At 40.7% G+C, this 18808-nt stretch overlaps 1 protein-coding gene across 4 annotated transcripts; it reads left to right on the top strand.

Annotated features, from left to right (window-relative positions):
• The first annotated feature begins 6894 nt into the window (after positions 1-6894).
• TEX30 (testis expressed 30) lies at positions 6895-13676 on the top strand. Of its 4 annotated transcripts, none has more exons than XM_047081685.1 (7): positions 6895-6981; positions 7698-8005; positions 10284-10357; positions 10827-11057; positions 11827-11878; positions 12397-12602; positions 13213-13676. In XM_047081685.1, the coding sequence occupies exons 3-7, from the start codon at positions 10343-10345 to the stop codon at positions 13384-13386; spliced, it is 678 nt and encodes a 225-aa protein (XP_046937641.1). In that variant the 5' UTR covers positions 6895-6981; positions 7698-8005; positions 10284-10342; the 3' UTR covers positions 13387-13676. The 4 variants fall into 4 exon arrangements, with proteins under 4 accessions (XP_046937641.1, XP_046937652.1, XP_046937660.1 ...); XM_047081696.1 differs by having other exon boundaries at positions 6901-6981; positions 7488-8005; XM_047081704.1 differs by lacking the exon at positions 7698-8005 and having other exon boundaries at positions 6905-6981.
• The last annotated feature ends 5132 nt before the right edge of the window (positions 13677-18808 follow it).

Below are 18808 nucleotides of genomic sequence, written 5' to 3'. Positions count from 1 at the left end.
CCAATCTGAGGGTTCCCTGGGATGCACTGGGAGAGATGGTCCCCTCTTCTGAGAGTGCATCTGGGAGAGGAAGCATCGGCTCTCTGGGAACAAAAAGAGCCAGTGGGCAGCATTTCACTCCCCCACCCCTCAGGATAGGTGCAGAGACACCTGCTGAGGACAGCTAACCTGGACACTGGCTCTTTGCTGCACTTTACTCCAAACTCCATGCCCCTGTGCTTTGGTGGAAACTGCCCTTCTGGGATAAGCCTGCACCAGCCTCAGAGTGGTGAGATCCTCCCGCAGAGGACCAGCATAGGTCCGCACCACATCGGGTCCCTAAAACTTGGGAGTTTTAAAACTCAGCCAGCCTGCCTGGGATAGAACACAGGTGCACTGCATTACTGTGTGGGCAGAGGGCCCAGACACAGACAGGGTGGAAACAGGGATGTGAGGGACACCTGAGACACACAAATGGAGGTTGTTCCCTCTTCTGGAAGGGCCTCCCAGGCAGTGATGGTCACAAACTCCCCTTTCTGGGGAGTGGAAGGGGGCTGGTGCCATTTCTCTCCCCCACCCTTCAGCATAAACTAACTTCAGTAAGCAGCACAATTGCCAATACTGGCGGCCTAAACTGCTTACACCAAACCCTGTCCCCTTGCATTCTGCAGGTGCTGCTTTTCTCTGGTAAGTGTGCCTGAGAACCAGTGCAACAGGCCCCTGCCTCAGAAGACCAGCACAAACACCTCCACATGCACCACATCTACTGAGCATAGAGTTCTGCAAAGCTTCAGCTTTAGTGGAAACAGCATCAGGTTTCTTTTAACAACCAGACCAGAGCACACCTAATTGAAACTTGCCACACTCTGGCCAAGGTCCTAAAACACTCCCCACTTCAGGCAAGGAGAAGCTCTGCGGAGGACTGACCTGAGGGAAAGAGCAGCCAAAACACAGCAGCAGAGTGCACACAGCATACACCAGAGACACTTCCTGGAGTGCCAGGCCCCGGGGAATATATGACCTCTTCTTTATAAAGCCATTACTCTCAGGAACAGGAAACATAAACAGGCTTTCCTAACACAAAGAAGAAGACAGAGACCTAGACAAAATGCCAAGATGGAGAAATTCATCCCAGACAAGAAAAGGCCACAGCCAGGGATCTAATTGAAACAGATATAAGTATATGCCTGATCCAGAATTAAAAGCAGTAATCATAAGGATACTAGCTGGGCTTGAGAAAAGCAAAGAAGACATTAGGGAGTCCCTTACTGCAGACTTCTGAGACATAAAAACTAGGCAGGCCAAGATGAAAAATGCAACAACCAAGATTTGAAACTGACTGGTGTAATGACCACAAGGATGGAAAAGGCAGAGGAATGAATAAGTGATGTAGAAGATAAAATTATGGAAAATAATGAAGCTGAAAAGAACAGGGAAAGAAAAATATTAGATCATGAATGTAGACCCAGGGTACTCAGTAACTCCATACATTCATACCATAGGAGCCCCAGAAGAGGAAGAGATGGAAAAGGGGGCAGAAGGTTTACTTGAGGAAATTATAGCTGAAAACTTCTCTAATCTGGGAAAGGAAACAGACATGCAAATCCCGTAGGCACAGAGAACTCCCATCAAAATCAACAAAAGTGGGCCCACACTAAGACATATTGTAGTTAAATTTGCAAAATATAAAAATAAAGAAAAATCCTAAAGAACCAAGACAAAAGTAGTCCTTAACTTACAAGGGAAGACAAATACGGTTAGTAGCAGATATCTCCACAGAAACTTGGCAGGCAAGAAGGGAGTGGCATGATATATTTAATGTGCTGAATCAGAAAAATATACAGCCAAGCATACACTATCCAGTAAATCTATTCTTCAGAAAGAGAGATAAAGGGTTTCTCAGACAAACAAAAACTAAAGGAGTCCATGACCACTAAACCAGCCCTGCAAGAAATATTAAAGGGGACTCTTTGAGTGGGAAAGGAAGACCAAAAGTTACAAAGACTAGAACGGAATAGAGAATATCTGCAGAAACAATGACAAACCAAGTAATAAAATGGCACCAAATACATATCTATCAATAATTACTCTGAATGTAAATGGACTAAATACTCCAATCAAAAGCCATAGGGTGCCAGAACGGATTAAAAAAAATCTATATGCTGCCTATAGGAGACTGAGTTTAGACCTAAAGACACCTGCAGATTGAAAGTGAGGGGATGGAGAACAATCTTTCATGCAAATGGATGTCAAAAGAAAACCAGAGTAGCCATACTTATATCACACAAACTAGATTTTAAACCAAAGACTATACGAAGAGATGAAGAAAGGAACTATATCATAATAAAAGGGTCTATCCAACAAAAAGATCTAACAACTGTAAATATTTATGCCCTCAACTTGAGAGCCCCCAAATATATAAAACAATTAAGAACAAACATAAAGGAACTCATTGATAATACAACAATAGTAGAGGACTTTAACACCCCACTTACATCAATGGACAGATCATCTAAGCAGAAAATCAACAAGGAAACAATGGCTTTGAATGGCATACTGGAACAGATGTACTTAACAGATATATTCAGAACATTTCGTCCTCAAGCAGCAGAGTACACATTCTTTTTGAACGCACATAGGACATTCTCCAGAACAGATCACATACCAGGTCACAACTCAGGCCTCAACAAGTACAAAAAGACTGAGATCCTGCCATGCATATTTTCTGATGACAACACTATGAAATGTAGAGTCAACCACAAGAAAAAATTTGCAAAGACCAGACATACATGGAGGTTAAAGAACATCCTACTAAAGAACAAATGGGTCAATGAGGAAATTAAAGAAGAAATTAAAAAAACACATGGAAACAAAAGGAAATGAAGACACAACAGTCCAAAACCTTTGTGATGCAGCAAAAGCAATCATAATAGGGAAGTATGTAGCAATACAGGCCTACATCAAGAAGCAATAAAAGTCTTGGGGGTGCCTGGGTGACTCAGTCAGTTAAGTCAACTCATGATTTTGACTCAGGTCATGATCTCACCGTTCATGAGTTCGAGCCCCAAATTGAGCTCTACACTGACAGTGTAGAGTCTGCTTCAGATTCTCTCTCTTCCTCTCTCTCTCTCTGCCCCTCCCCTGCTCTCTCTCTCTCTCTCTCTCTGAAAAAATAAATTAAAAAAAAAAGAAAAATCTTAAATATACACCCTAACCTTTCACCTAATGAAGCTAGAAGAAGAACAACAAATTAATCCTAAAGCCAGCAGAAGAAGGGAAATAATAAAGATTAGAGCAGAAATAAATGATATGGAAACAACAACAGCAAGAAAAAAACAGCAGAACAGATCAATGAAATAAGGAGCTGGTTCTTGGAAAGAATACATTGATAAACCCTTAGCCAGACTTATCAAAAGAAAAGAGAAAAAAACGCAAATAAATAAAATCATCAATGAGAAAGGAGAGATCACAGTCACCACTGCAGAAATACAAACACTTATAAGGAGACTATTATGAAAAATTATATGCCAACAAATTGGGCAATCTAGAAGACATGGATAAATTCCTAGAAATATATAAGCTACCAAAACTGGAACAGGAAGAAATAGAACACTTGAATAGACAGATAACGAGCAAAGAAATTGAATCAGTAATCAAAAATATCCCAACAAACAAAAGTCCAGGGCCAGATGGCTTCACAGAGGAATTCTACCAAACATTTAAAGAAGAGTTAATACCTATTCTTCTCCAACTGTTCCAAAATATATATATAGAAGGGAAATTTCCAAATTCATCCTACAAGGCCAGCATTACCTTGATTGCAAAACCAAAGACCCAACCAAAAATGAGAATTACAGGTTAATATCCCTGATGAACATGGGTGCAAAAATTTTCAACAAAATACTAGCAAATTGAATCCAACACTACATTAAAAGAATTACTCACCACAATAAAGTGGGATTCATTCCTGGGATTTAAAGTGGTTCAATATTTGCAAATCAATCAACATGTATATGATATTAATAAAAGAAAGGATAAGAACCATACAATCCTCTCAACAGATGCAGATAAAGCATTTGACAAAGTACAGCATCCATTCATAACAAAAATCCTCAACAAAGTAAGGATAGAGGGAACACACCTCAACCTCATAAAGGCCATATATGAAAGACCCACAGCTAATATCATCTTCAATGAGAAAAAACTGAGAGCTTTTCCTCTATGGTCAGGAAAAAGACAGGGATGTCCACTCTCACCACTGTTTTTTAACATAGTAGTGGAAGTCCTAGCCTCAGCAATCAGACAACAAAAAGAAATAAAAGGCATCCATAGTGGCAAGGAAGAAGTCAAACTTTCACTATTTGCAGACTACTATGTAGAAAACCTAAAAGACTCCACCAAAAAATTGCTATAACTGATACACGAATTCAGTAAAGTCACAGGATACAAAATCAACATACAGAAATGGTTGCATTTCCAAACATCAACAATCAAGCAGCAGAAAGAGAAATCAAGGAATAGATCCCATTTACAATTGCACCCCCCCCAAGAAAAAGATAGATAGGAATAAGCCTAACCAACGAGGTAAAAGATATGAACTCTGAAAACTATAGAACACTTCTGAAAGAAATAGAAGAGGACAAAAAGAAATGGAAAAGCATTCCAGGCTCATGGATTGAAAGAGCAAATATTATTAAAATGTCTATAATACCCAAGGCAATCTGCACATTTAATGCAATCCCTGTCAAAGTACCACCAGAATTTTTCACAGATCCAGAATAAGCTATCCTAAAATTTGTATGGAACCACAAAGACCCTGGATAGCCAAAACAAACTTGAAAAAGAAAAGCAAAGCTGGAAGCTTCACAATCCTAGACTTCAAGTTATATTACAAAGTCATAGTTATCAAGACACTATGGTACTGTCACAAAAGGATACACAGAGCAATGGAACAGGATAGAAAACCCAGAAATGGTCAACTAATATTCGACAAAGCAGGAAAGGATATACAATGGAAAAATGACAGTCTCTTCAATAAGTGGTGTTGGAAAAAATGGACAGCAACATGGAAAAGAATGAAACTGGACTACTTTCCTACACCACACACAAAATAAATTCAAAATGGATGAAAGATCTAAATGTGAGACGGGAAACCATCAAAATCCTAGAGAGTACAGGCAGCAACCTCTCTGACTTTGGTTGTACCAATTTTGTACTAGGCACGTCTCCAGAGGCAAGGGAAACAAAAGCAAATATGAATTAGTGGGACTTCATCAAGATAAAAAGCTTTTGCACAGCAAAAGAAACAATCAGCAAAACTAAAAGACAACCTTTGGAATGGGAGAAAATATTTACAAATGACATTTCGGATAAAGGGTTAGTATCCAAAGCTAATCAAACACAACACCCAAAAAGTAAATAATCCAGTTAAGAAATGGGCAAAAGACACAGACAGACATTTTTCCAGAGAAGACAGACATACAGACGTCTAACAGACACAGAAAAAGATGCCCAACATCACTCATTATCAGGGAAATACAAATCAAAACTACAATGAGATATCACCTCACACCTGTGAGAATTGCTAAAATTAACAACACAGAAAACAGCAGGTGTTGGCAAGGATGTGGAAAAAGGGGAGCCCTCTTGCACTGTTGGTGACAATACAAACTGATGCAGCCACTCTGGATAATAGCATGGAGGTGCCTCAGAAAGTTAAAAATAGAACTACCCTTTGATCCAGCAATTGCACTACTAGGTATTTACCCAAAGGATACAAAGATACTGATTCAAAGGGATACATGCACCATGATGTTTATAGCATCATTATGAACAATAGCCAAATTATGGAAATATCCCAAATGTCCATCCACTGATGAATGGATAAAGAAGATGTGGTATGTGTATATACAATGGAATATTACTCAGCCATAAAAAAAATGAAATGTTGACAGTTGCAGTGTGTGGATGGAGCTAGAGAATATTATGCTAAGCAAAATGTCAGGACAGAGAAAGACAAATACCATATGGTTTCACTCATTTGTGGAATTTAAGAACAGATAAACATAGGGGGAAAGAGAGAGGCAAACCATAAAACACACTCTCAATTACAGTGCACAAACGGAGCGTTGCTGAAGAGGAAGCGGATGGGAGATGATCTAATGGGTGATGCTCATTAAGGAGGGCACTTGTTATGAATACTGGGTGTTAAGTGCAAGTTATGAATCACTAGATTCTATTTCCGAAACTAATACTACAATATATGTTAGCTAACTGGAATTTAAATAAAAACTTGAAACAAAAAATATGTGTAAACAATATAAAACCTTAGTGGTCATTGTAAGGCTTTGGCTTTAGTTATGAGACAGATGGGAAGCCTCTGGAAGGTTTGGAGAAGGTGTTTACATTTCAACAGGGTCTAGTTGGTTGCTGAATTGTTCAAGTAGCAAAGAGGTGGAAGTAAAGGTGGAAACAAGAGACCATTTAGTAGACTCTTTCTGTAATCCAGGCAGAGTTGATAGGCGTGGGGGGTGGGGGTTCTGACCAGTCTGGCAGAAGTATGAGCAGTGGTTGGATTTTGTATATATTTGCAAATAGAGTCAACAGCATTGGCCGATTGTTTGGTGTGAGAAAATGAATAATCAGAGTTGACTCCACGTTCATTGACCTGTGCCACTGTTGAAATGGAGCGGCTGGGACACGGGGAACGGTCCAGCGTGGAGGGAGTCATTGGGTGAGGCAGGGACTGAAAGTCACTCACCACCCACCACCAGCTTGTTAGCGAGCAACCCCCGCCCCAGTCACCCGGAAGCGGCTGGAAAACTCCCGCTCCCGGCGTGCCCTACGCGCCCGCCCGCGCGCCCGGGGGGCGGGGTCTGCGCGCGCGTGCGCCTATGCGAAACGGGCTGGCGGGTGCGGCGAGGCGGTCGCTTCGAGTGTGGTAGTTTGTTCCGTGAAGGGAGTGCGGACGGCTAGGCGGTCTCGGCCACCTTCCCGGGCCCGGTAAGTGCGGCGGCGGCGGTTGGCGTCGCTGGGTGGGGGACGGCCTCCAGAGGAAGGTGCTGGCGCGCCTGGCGGCCCCGTCTGAAACATTAGGGCTCGCGGCCGGCGCCCCTCGACGGCTGCTGGTCGCCTCCGTGAGGCGTTGGGTGTAAGTGCGGTGCCCGCGGGCCCGACCGCCGGGGTTTCGCCCTCCTGGCCGCTGGGGAGGCCGCAGTGAGGGGACGGCTCGGGCGGGGAGAGCCGAAGCTGCCGGAGCTGTGAGGTGGTCGCGCCGGGCCCCGGGGGCGGGGGGCGGCCACCGCGCACCCCGCGCACGCGCGCCAGTTGAGTGCACGAGAGGGTTCTCACAGGTGCCTTGGAACCCTAAATTCTTGGCGGGGAGGTGGGGGGTCGCTCCGAATTTCTGCCCTGGTCCCGCGTGCTGTCTGGTGTGCACCCACCCGGCCAGGTCATCGGCCTCCGGAAGACTTGAACTCTTCACGTGTTTGCTCGCCCGTGACCTCCAGCGCACCGCTGTGGACACACTGGACGATGCCCGCGCAGTTTTTCGGTTGGAAGTTGGGGTGGTCGTGGCGTGTCGGTCCTTGAGCACGAGACGTGATCGCCTCTTGCGCCCCCGGTATTCGTGGTCGTCGCACAAGTCCCTCCGGAATGCTCGCGAAGTACGGAGACTGCAGATTCGTCCTCAGGGTATCCCTGTGGCTCTCCTTTTACAGTTGAAGACCCTGGGGCAGAGCCAGACTGCTGCCCTGCCCTGCCCTGTCCGAATGCGAAACCAGAGGTCGTAACCCAGACTGCGGAGACCGGGTTGCACCGTATCCCGGAACAGTTTCGTTGGTAACCGAAGTAGCCGGTGGAGAACAAGGGCACCAGCTGTGAGGAGTGGACTGTTCATCCGGAAACCTGGCAGGCCGTAGAGTTTCTCCGAAGGAACCCAAACATCCAGGTGGTTTCGGGAGAGTAGAGCATTCTAGGCCAAGAAAGTGGATTGAATACTGGCTCCTGGAATCTCACTAAAATTACGGTAAAGGGGTTTTTTTTTTAGAAGACTTAAATTCAAATGATGGAGAGAATGGGAAAGGAAACGATAGCAGTAAAGTAGTGGGGTCCGGAAGGCAAAGGTTCTTAGCAAACAGCGTAATTCTAAACCTGCAGCAAGGAACAGTGTGGAACAATTGAATGCAAAACACACAAACTGGCAGCTGCCAGCGAAGGAAGTGGTGTTGGGGATGCACCTAGGTGAAATCTGTTGCAGAGGTAATTAGATGTGCGCATCTCCTTCCCGGTTTCACACTGTTGGGTGACTGCCTTCTCCCACTAGAAGGCGGGAGGCTCTTGGGAGAACAGAGGACGGAGCTTTGAACCAGGGGACCTCAGGTACAGTTAACTAGGGGGCTGTGTTTTTGAAGGCAGGGACGCTGAAGCCTGAAGTCCTTTATTCTCCTCCTCCCCCCCACCGAAACCCGAGGATTTTTGTAGCCAGACCGATTCCCCTCAGGCTCAAGTCAGAAAACTTTTCTGCACACATAACACACACGTGTGGAAAGATAGTAAGCGGGTCACAGTGGGGGCGCCTGGACTCTTGATTTCACCGCAGGTCCTGACCTCAGGGGGCCAGGGGGTGATCGAGCCCTCCCATCGGGCTGTATGCTGAGCATGGAGCCTGCTTGGGATTCTCTCCTCCTCTCTCTGCCCCCTTCCCCCCACCCCTGCAAACAAACCTTAAAAAAAAATAAGTTGGTCACAGTGGTTACTTCTGGGAAAGGAAACTCCATGGCTGGAGGAAAAGAATCTGAGGAGGGTTAACTATTTACATGTTTGTCCTTTAAAAATTTTGTAACATATGCAAATATTACCTATTCAGAAATCGAATGTATTCCTTAAAAAATATAATTGCAAGTGAATATACCCTTTGATACAGCAGTTCCTCTCCCACAAAGTTATTACAATTGGTCTACACACGTGAGAAAATAAGGTGCATACCATTCATTGCAGCATTTTAGCAAAAGATTAGAATCAGTGTCAGTGATGGTTGGTGAAATATATCATGCACAACCTTCCCTTGGGATATTCTGCAGCCATAAAACACAATGAAAGAAGCTCATTGTATAGAGAAAAGAGTAAACAAAAGATGTATGTTAGGTGGTGGGGGATTCAGAAAAATATGAGTTTATTAAAAAAAGGGGTGTGTGTGTGTATATATGCATAAAATATCTGGAAAGATACAGAAGAAGCAGGTAATATTGGTTGACTTTGGAGAAGGGATCTGGGTAGCAAGGCAAAAATGGAATGAGGGACACTTCACTGTATATTTTTGGTACCTTTTGAACTTTGAACTGTGTTATTATCTCTATTCCATGAATGAATGAATGAATAAATGTTAACAGGAAAAAATAGATGGATAATGGAGATCTTGGTGTTGGTTATACCTTGAATAATAAGAGATCTCTTCCATAGGAAGGAATGCTGTGTAACAGTCCCCAGATCTCAGTGGCCTAACATTTCATGCTCTTGGGTTCTTCAGGCCAGCATTTTTGGTTCTTCAGTGGCTTAGATCTTGGCTGGATGAGGCTGGACTCCAGACTTTACTTTCGGGTTCATATCTGCTGCAGCGTGTTATCTTTGTTCTGGGACCCAGGCTGAAAAAGCAAAAATACCTGGAACATGCTTTTCTCATGACTGGGGATGGGAGTTCAAGGGGGCTTCTGGAAATTTGCTATGTGCCAGCTCAGAAATGGCACATTACAACTTTCGCATATATTTCATTAGTTAATGTAGTGTCTCATAGTCAAGGCCCAAATCATAGGGTGGAGATGTATGTACAGTACATATTGGGATGCTCTGCAAAGTCACCTGACAAAAGGTGTGGATACATACTTCTCTTGCAGGGTAGGAAGAAGAACTGAATGATGATAAGGAAATAAGTTAATGGAAAGATACTGTGAAATTAAGTTAAAGATAGTTGGTTGAAAATAAAGATGCTTAGGGAAAAAATATGCATATATGCCAAGATACAACATTCTACTTTGGTATGAATTTTGTTAAGATTTCCATGTCAAGGTATCATATTGGCTTTTCTTATATAACATCTGCCATTCCCACACCTGGCCCTGTAACCAATTCTGGGTGCCCATGGTTTTAGGAACCTTGGAAGTAATTGAGTAATGCATATGTAAAGGCACCAGTTCTTAGAGAAGTAGTTCTAAATGTGTTTATTTCAGCTGCTGAATGTGTTCATTCATACTTCTTATGTCATGTCCATGTCTGCCAACCCACCGTTCACAACAGAATCTTCTTTTCAGGGAGATGTCCTTTGCTTCTCAGATGTAATGCACTTTAAGTTTGTTACTCAACAGTGAAAATGAATCATACAGAGGTAATACATATTTTCATATGTTCTGCATCTTTAGGGTTCCTTTTTTTTTTTTTTTTTTTAAGTCATGTGGCTCCAGAGTAATTTTCTTATTTTCAATTTGTACTGTGGTAGACAGTAACATTAGTGGTTAAGAGTAAGGACTTTTGGAGCAAACTACCTGAGTTTGAATCCTAGCTAGTAGCTATGTAACCTGGGCAAATTACTTAACCTGCTGTGCCTCCATTTTCTCATCTATAAAATGGAGGGGATAATAGTACCTTATAGAATTATTAGGAAGGTTAAATAAGTTAATACATATAAAGCACTTACAGTACTTGACAATAAGTACTTAAATATTAGCTATTGTTAATAGTGCTTTTTATTTAGAGGCCATGTGAATCATGGGTCTCACAAAACAAACATATAGTTGTTCAGTTGTCTGAATAGGCAAGGAAGTAATTTTTGATCCCTTTATTCTCTTGAATTCCAGGTTAAATTAAAAATACCTTTTGGAAATAAATTACTAGATGCTGTTTGTTTGGTACCTAACAAGAGCTTAACATATGGAATAATTCTTACACATGGAGCGTCAGGAGATATGAATCTTCCTCATTTGATGTCACTGGCATCCCATCTTGCATCTCATGGGTTTTTTTGCCTGAGATTTACCTGTAAAGGCCTTAATATTGTACATAGAATTAAGGCATATAAATCAGTTTTGGTAAGAAAATTTCTTTATATTTACTTGTAACAATTCTGTTGTAAAATTCTTAATACATTTAAGACAAATTCTATTTATTTTAAAAAACTTTTAATGAATATTCTTAGAAACTCAACAGTACCTGAAAGCTGTATAATGGATTTCTCTTTTTTGCTGTCAGTTTCCATGGAGATGAATGCTCACATCATAAATATCCTATGGTACTGCCAAGGGAAGCTATTTGTGATATAATAATTTTCTTACTGGAATGACATAACTTCAGATTATATAGTTCTGAATATTTGCCTACCATACTATGAATGTACAAATAAATATAGCACAGTTTGAAACTAAAATCCCTGGATAAAACAAAGTTGAAATTTTTTTAATCCAGATTATTTCAAACTTGATAGATTTTTCAGGGCTTTAAATTAGACGTTAGTGTTATTAAATTCTGTATCAGTTGGAAGCTTTTACTGGCTTCTTTTTTTAATGTAATTCTTAAAAATATTTAAGTACCTGAATCTTGAATTTTTTAGACTGGTGAAGTGATTTTTTTTTTTTTTTCCTCACTTACTTGCCTGTATTACTCAGGATATGATTTGATAGTGACAGCATGATTGGAAATGCAAAGAACTGGTTACCTCTTTCAAGAAGACTCCCTTAAGATTTTATGGTTGTCTTTACAAAGATTTTCATACATTTCAGTAATGATGGGAAATATATGTTGGTTTTCCAGTCGAATATTTTATAGGAGAAGAATTGATAATTTTTTGGTTGGTTTTTCTAGAATTACCTAAAGACCTTAGGAGAATACAAATTGACAGGTGTTTTCCTTGGCGGTAAGTTATAATACTTGCTTTTAAATTTACTAATATTAATATAGGAACAGGTAATCAAGAAGTAAAATTAATTGATGACAGGAAGCTAATTTAAGGATTTTTTGTTTTGTTTTGGTAAGTCACTTTCTTGTGTAATATCAAGGTACTTTATATGTTTAAAGTAGATTTAAACCTCATAGATATGTATTGTAACCCAAAGATCTCTCATTTTATTTATATCTCTGAGTCACCCTCTGTAAAATGATTCCTTCACAAGGATCTTTAAGTATTCTTCAGAAAAATAATTCCTTTTTTTTTTTTTTTTTTTTTTTTTTTGACTTAGGATCATTTTTAGCTCTATATAAGGAAGCTATAGATGTCCATTATGGGTATCGCAGCTTGTTAATTGCCACCTTTTGGAGTTAAGTGATGCAGTTATGATGGATGAACAGTAAATGAAATCTAATTTGCCATATTATCACCACTTCTTTATATGAATGTTTATATATCAAACTGAACTTAATTTTAATTGATTTTAGGTCGTTCAATGGGCTCAAGAGCAGCTGCTTCTGTAATGTGCCATATTGAGCCAGATGATGCTGATGCTTTTGTTCGAGGTCTCATTTGTATTTCATACCCACTGCACCATCCAAAGCAGCAACATAAACTTAGAGATGAAGATCTCTATCGTATAAAAGATCCTGTATTGTTTGTGTCAGGTTCAGCAGATGAAATGTGTGAAAAGGTGATTTACAACTTGATGTTTGTGTAAATGAGAGAGTGAATGAAAGACAATTATCTTGGGAACAAGATCTTACCTGCAGCTTTCAGTCTCTTTAAAAGGTGCTGATTGGACTAATGCTAGTTTTGTGACTTAGTTACCTGTTGCTTTGGAGAACCGAGAAATATAAGCATACTGACAGAATTCATCTGCCTGGAAAGAGTTGCTAAATGGTTTGACTCTTATTTGGGAATGAAAGATTAATATCTGAATCTTGTGTTTTGGGGATTACTAGACTATACATTTGTTTTTATCATTTCAACATTCAAGCAGCCTCTTCAATTATAAAATTGACTCTTGAGAAAAAGTTAATAACTTGTACATGTTACTATATATTGCCAATAATGAGTACTTGATCTGTTTGTGGTATTGCTGTAACTGAGACGTAGACTGCCACTTCTGTGGACATTTCTTTGCATATTCCATTGCCTCGAAAGTTGTCAGTAGAGTAAGTATTTAATAAATATTTAGTGAACGGATGCCAGTATAGGCGGTGCAGGAAAGAGAGAGAGAATCCTTATTAAACACTAAAAGAGCATTATTAGTCTAGTATCTTCTTCTTTTTTTCCTTTAGAACTTGTTGGAGAAAGTGGCACAGAAAATGCAAGCTCCCAATAAAATCCACTGGATTGAGAAGGCAAACCATTCCATGGCAGTGAAAGGACGTTCAACAAATGATGTTTTCAAAGAAATAAATACACAGATTTTGTTTTGGATCCAGGAAATCACTGAAATGGACAAGAAATAATTGTATTTAGCTAAAAGCCATGTTATTTTGGATACAAATACAGTTCATTTGATAAAGAACAGCATACCTCTTGCATTATGAGATATTTCAGATGAATTTAATGTTCCCCCATTTTTAAAACATGTTTTAATTGTGAAATTAAAGTTCTCTACAAAATATCTTTTGAAAGCACTGTTATAGTTGTATAAAGATGATGTACAAATACTGAAGGTGGTCTACATATAATTTATTTTCATTAATATAGTTAAGTTTTGAAAAAAATTAAACATTTGAATTTTGTTACACTAGAACTTTTGTCTTATTTTCTTATTTGTCTTATTTTCTGTGCAACTGAGAAAGTAGTCTAATTTTGCAGAGCAGTGTCTTTAAAAAAGGAAAATAAGCATTACATTACTGTGCTGAGTGTGGTCAGTTTTATAGAATGTATACACTCATTCACCTAATCTTTTAAATCTCAGTTAAGGGATAGGAGGGAAGATACATTTTCAAATATGGGGACCCTGAACATTGTTTTTGGAAAGAAGTAACAACTTTCATTCAAGAAAGGTTTACCGGGAGCACCTGGGTGGTTTAGTCGGTTAAGCGTCTGATTTCAGCTCGGGTCATGATCTTGTAGTTTGTGAGTTTGAGCCCTGCATCGGGCTCTGTGCTGGCAGCTCAGAGCCTGGAGCCTGCTTCAGAGTCTGTGTCTCCCTCTCTCTCTACCCCTCCTCCACCCACGCTCTCTCTCCCCCTCAAAAATAAATAAACATTAAAAAAGTAAATGTTTACTGAAGGCCTGTTACAGGCAAAGCTTGATTGGGTTTGCAAAGATGAGTAAATACTTAGAGCTTAACTATAACAGAGGAACTTGATGTCTCGACCTCTCCGAATAAGAGGAGAATGAAATAAGGACTAACATCTGTGCTGAAATCTAGGCAGACTTAGGGCACTTCATTTTGTCTTAGGAAGTTCAGTCAATACCTGGACTGGACTTGGAATGGTGTTGAGTTATATATTAAAAACACGGTGTCCGTGTTTCCTACGACGGGCACAAAATGTGATGGGGCTGATGATGTGTAGGTTTGTAGTGAAGGGTGTTTTTCTATAGTAAGATACTGACTCTTTTTTTCCTGGCCTCTCTACTGCTCTAATATTAGGCCCTTCAGACAGCCTCAAGGTGGATTGGACAGCTTGCTGACTTTTGAGGTCCCTCATTCTCTGGTGGGGTCCATGGATTTTAATTATTTGTTAATTTTTCTCAATAGTGCATAAAGAACAGAAACCTGGGTAACAGTGTCCAAATCGTTTATATTACAGAGTGAAATTACATACCACTATGAAATCAAAATGTCAGTGTCACTCAGGATATAATAGTTACTTTTTGACTAAATTTCTTAAGGCTTAAAAAAATTTTTTTTTTAACATTTATTATTGAAAGAGAGAGAGAGCATGAGGATGGGAGGAGGGGCAGAGAGAGGAGGAGACAGAATCCAAAGCAGGCTCCAGGCTCTGAGCTGTCAGCACAGAGCCCGACGCGGGGCTTGAACTCACAAACTGCAAGATCATGACCTGAGCCAAAGTCAAACACTCAACCAACCAATTGAACCACCTAAGCACCCCTGACAAGGCTTAAATTTTAAAAAATAGTACATAGTACATAATCCTTGCTTAACATTTGAAACTTTAAAACACTACTGATATCAAGGTATTATAAACACATAAAACACATCCAGAGCTGACAAATATAATTACGGTCTACAAACAAATACAAATCAATTGGGAAATATTAATATTAAAAGTCAGAAATAAAACTAATGGGAAAATAAAAAGGAAAACTTACTATAGAGCAGACCATAACATAAAAAGGACAGTGAAGAAGGTTAAAAGGTTACTAACCAGGCTATGTAGTCATATTTGTTGGCAAATTAAACTATAGGGATAATATAGGTGACCAAAGATACTACATCAAACATAGAGATGACGTAGATGGTCTTTTAAAGTTGATTTTTCCGTGAGTTACTTGTAAGAAACTTCCTGATTGGTGAAATAGCTTGTCATTTGAGAGCTGTGTACCAGGGCAGGGCTGGGGAGTGTACAGCTCCCAGAGAGATGAATGGTATGTCTAGGGCTGGAATGAACATTTGTGAAAAGGGCCCAGCTGCTCTTCACAGATTTGCCATGTCTTGCAGGGAAAAGTTTGAGATTATGGTTAAAGAGCTGTCCTGGCACCGCCTCTGGTGGGCACCCTCAATAGCACGACCACTACCTAGACCAGTAGTTCTCCACCAGGAGTGATCTGGCCCCATAAGGGACGTTGGCAACGTCTGGGAACTTTTGGTGGTTATGGCTGGGGTGGCGGTGCTACTGGCATCCGATAGGCGGAGGAAAGGGATGCGGCCAGCAGTGTAATGTGCATGGCAGCCAGCCGTAACAAAGCAGGATCTGATCCACAATGTCCGTGGTTTCCAGGTGGAGAACCTGGGGGTTATCTTGAAATCCTTTCTCCCTCACCATTAGCTTTTCTACCCCCTTCCAAATCCATTTGTTCCTTATAAATACGTTGCCCGATCATGAGTTTTCAGTGTCTGATTCTGTCATCTCTCTTGTTTATGCTGCCATTACTCTTAATCCAGGCCTTCACCAGTTCTCATCTGTATAACAGCAGTCACCTGATTTTCCTATTTTGTGGTCTCCTTGCTTCAACAAACCAATTGACACCCTCAAGTCAAAAACTATGTTGGGGGCGCCTGGGTGGCGCAGTCGGTTAGGCGTCCGACTTCAGCCAGGTCACGATCTCACGGTCCGTGAGTTCGAGCCCCGCGTCAGGCTCTGGGCTGATGGCTCAGAGCCTGGAGCCTGTTTCCGATTCTGTGTCTCCCTCTCTCTCTGCCCCTCCCCCGTTCATGCTCTGTCTCTCTCTGTCCCAAAAATAAAAATAAAAACGTTGAAAAAAAAACTATGTTGATGGATCTCCAAAAGTGACTACTAAGGTTGAAGTCCTTGGTTCAAAGCTCTTCACAATAGGCCCTATCAATATTGTAGCCTGATTTCCCCCATACTATGAACCTGGACAACACTGCACAGCCCTGCACAGCGCTCCGGTTAACCTGGACAACACAAAGTTTTGGAACAAGGCTTTCTGCCTCGTCTTCCTGAAACTTTCTTGTTGGTCCTCACCTGTTATCAAATCCTCCTCATCCTTTAACATGCTTATATTCTCTTTCCCCCTTCACAGCTTTTTTTTGAATTACTCCAACCAAGTAGCCCTCCTTGGAACTCAAGTAGTATCTTCCTCTCTGTTCACATGCTGCCTTTTCAGTAAATTATTGGCATATTTGCACATCACAAATACCCCATGTCAGGGAATGATTTTCACTGATCTTTGTATCCATAGAGCCCTTTTTAGTTGTTCAGTGCCTTACATATTCATTATTGAATATTTGTTGTAATTGAACTAAGATATTTATAAAGGGAGAATTTCTAACCACTATGAGCAGTCCCTGGTTTTATATTGCTGTTTTATACACCTATTATTGGGACTTTTTCCTGATACATAAAAAAGGAAAAGCCTAGGGGCACCTGGGTGGCTCAGTCGATTAAGTGTCCGACTTCGGCTCAAGTCATGATCTCACGGTTTGTGGGTTCGAGCCCCGCGTCAGGCTCTGTGCTGACAGCTCAGAGCCTGGAGCCTGCTTCAGATTCTGTGTCTCCCTCTCTCTCTCTGCCCCTCCCCTGCTCATGCTCTGTCTCTCTCTCTCTCGAAAATAGATAATGTAAAAAAAAATTTTTTTTAAAAAGGAAAAGCTTAGTTTCACAATGTCCAAATAGTGTGAAGAATGTGACCTTGGTACATATAATAGATATTTTAAAACTTAAACAGAATTTTTTGGAGTGTTCTCTTGTGTCTATGTTCCTATTAGTGATGGAATTTCTCTGGTGTTCATTATTTTATTTTTTTATTATCTTCATAATTTTAAGAAATAAATCCAGTTTAGCACTTTACTTTTTATGCAGTTTACTTGAGATTAACACAGGAAGAGGTTTCTGGTGTAAAGGACATCAGTGTCTACACTCAGAATTAGGTGACTTTTTTTTTTTTAAGTTTATTTTTGAGAGAAAGTGTGTGAATAGGGGAAGGGGCAGAGAGAGAGGGAGAGAGAGAATCCCAAGCAGGTTCTGTGCCATCAGTGCAGAGCCCGACACAGGGCTCGAATTCACGAACCGTGAGATCATGACCTGAGCTGAAATCAAGAGTCGGAAGCTTAACTGACTGAACCACCCAGGCGCCCCTAGTAGGCAAGCCCATAGGAACAAACATGACAGAGCTCTAAAGGAGGATATTCTTTACCTCTTGCACATTCCCCATCAGCATGAGCGGTTCCTTGTCAGTTCTTACAGAGCTAGTCTGAGGCATACTAATCAGGGATTCAGTGCCATAAAGCTCTGCAAGGTCTCAGGAACTATAAAGTGTTAAGACATTGAGTACTGTTTACAGTAGTTCACATTAAATGAGTTAGAGAATGCCTGCTGTCAGGCAAGAGAAATTGAGTCTGCCTTCTAGACTTTGAGGGAAAGTGAGCAGTACTTAAACCTGGCTCTTAAATACATGCGAATTCTGACATCAGGAAGCCTCACAAGGAGCCGTTCTTTGGAATCACTAGAGATAGGGCAAAAAGGGAATTCACCACCAGACGATTCCAGAATGTACCTTTGGTTTTCAGCATGTAACAGTAGATTGTTGAGGAACATTGCTAACAGGCCCCTCTGGCAAAAAGAAGTATAAAATGGGATGTTCTATCTTAAGAAAACAAAATCAGGCAGGCCCATAAGAGACAGACAATAATATCTCACCCAGTGACAGTGAGACATACTAAAAAATGATTTGGTATCTGTCTGAAACTCAAACTGCAGCATTTCCTTTAGTTTTTTGTTCTGTTTTTTACTAACTCTGTCAACAGTACATTCATATTTTCCTAACCACAAGCACAAAATGCAGTATTCCTGGTGGTACTAGAAAATGGCTATGTCTAATTCAAGTTTGTTCTGCATTTTTTGAATTACAGGGTAGTAATCAACTGTACGAAGGGATTGTTTATAGAATTATATTTTCTTTTTGTGAAATTAATAAAGGATTATTTACAATTTTTAAATTTAAAAAACTACTAAAGCACCAAACATGTCTCACTAGTGAGCTTTCATTATTGCTAAGGTAAGTTGATATGAGCTCAGTTGAATACCCACTATGACACGTGCTGTGCGTAGGCCCAGACCCGTCACTGCTGCTGCACTTGATCAAGACACTGAGCAGCACTGGACATTTTTTTCTGGCAGAGCATTGCATGGGGTTATGAGATGGGCATACCACCTTTTTGTGTTTTGGAGCATCCAAAATCGAAGACTTCAGAATGAGACCTCAACCTATTTCACATTTTACATAAAA

Source organism: Lynx rufus, unplaced genomic scaffold (assembly GCF_022079265.1).
Source record: "Lynx rufus isolate CCGP_SWC_20201006 ecotype Redwood Valley unplaced genomic scaffold, mLynRuf1.p SCAF_1, whole genome shotgun sequence".
In the NCBI taxonomy this organism is placed as follows: domain Eukaryota; kingdom Metazoa; phylum Chordata; class Mammalia; order Carnivora; family Felidae; genus Lynx; species Lynx rufus.
The sequence above is the reverse complement of the archived record's forward strand: the minus strand, read 5'-3'. Positions and strand labels throughout refer to the sequence as shown.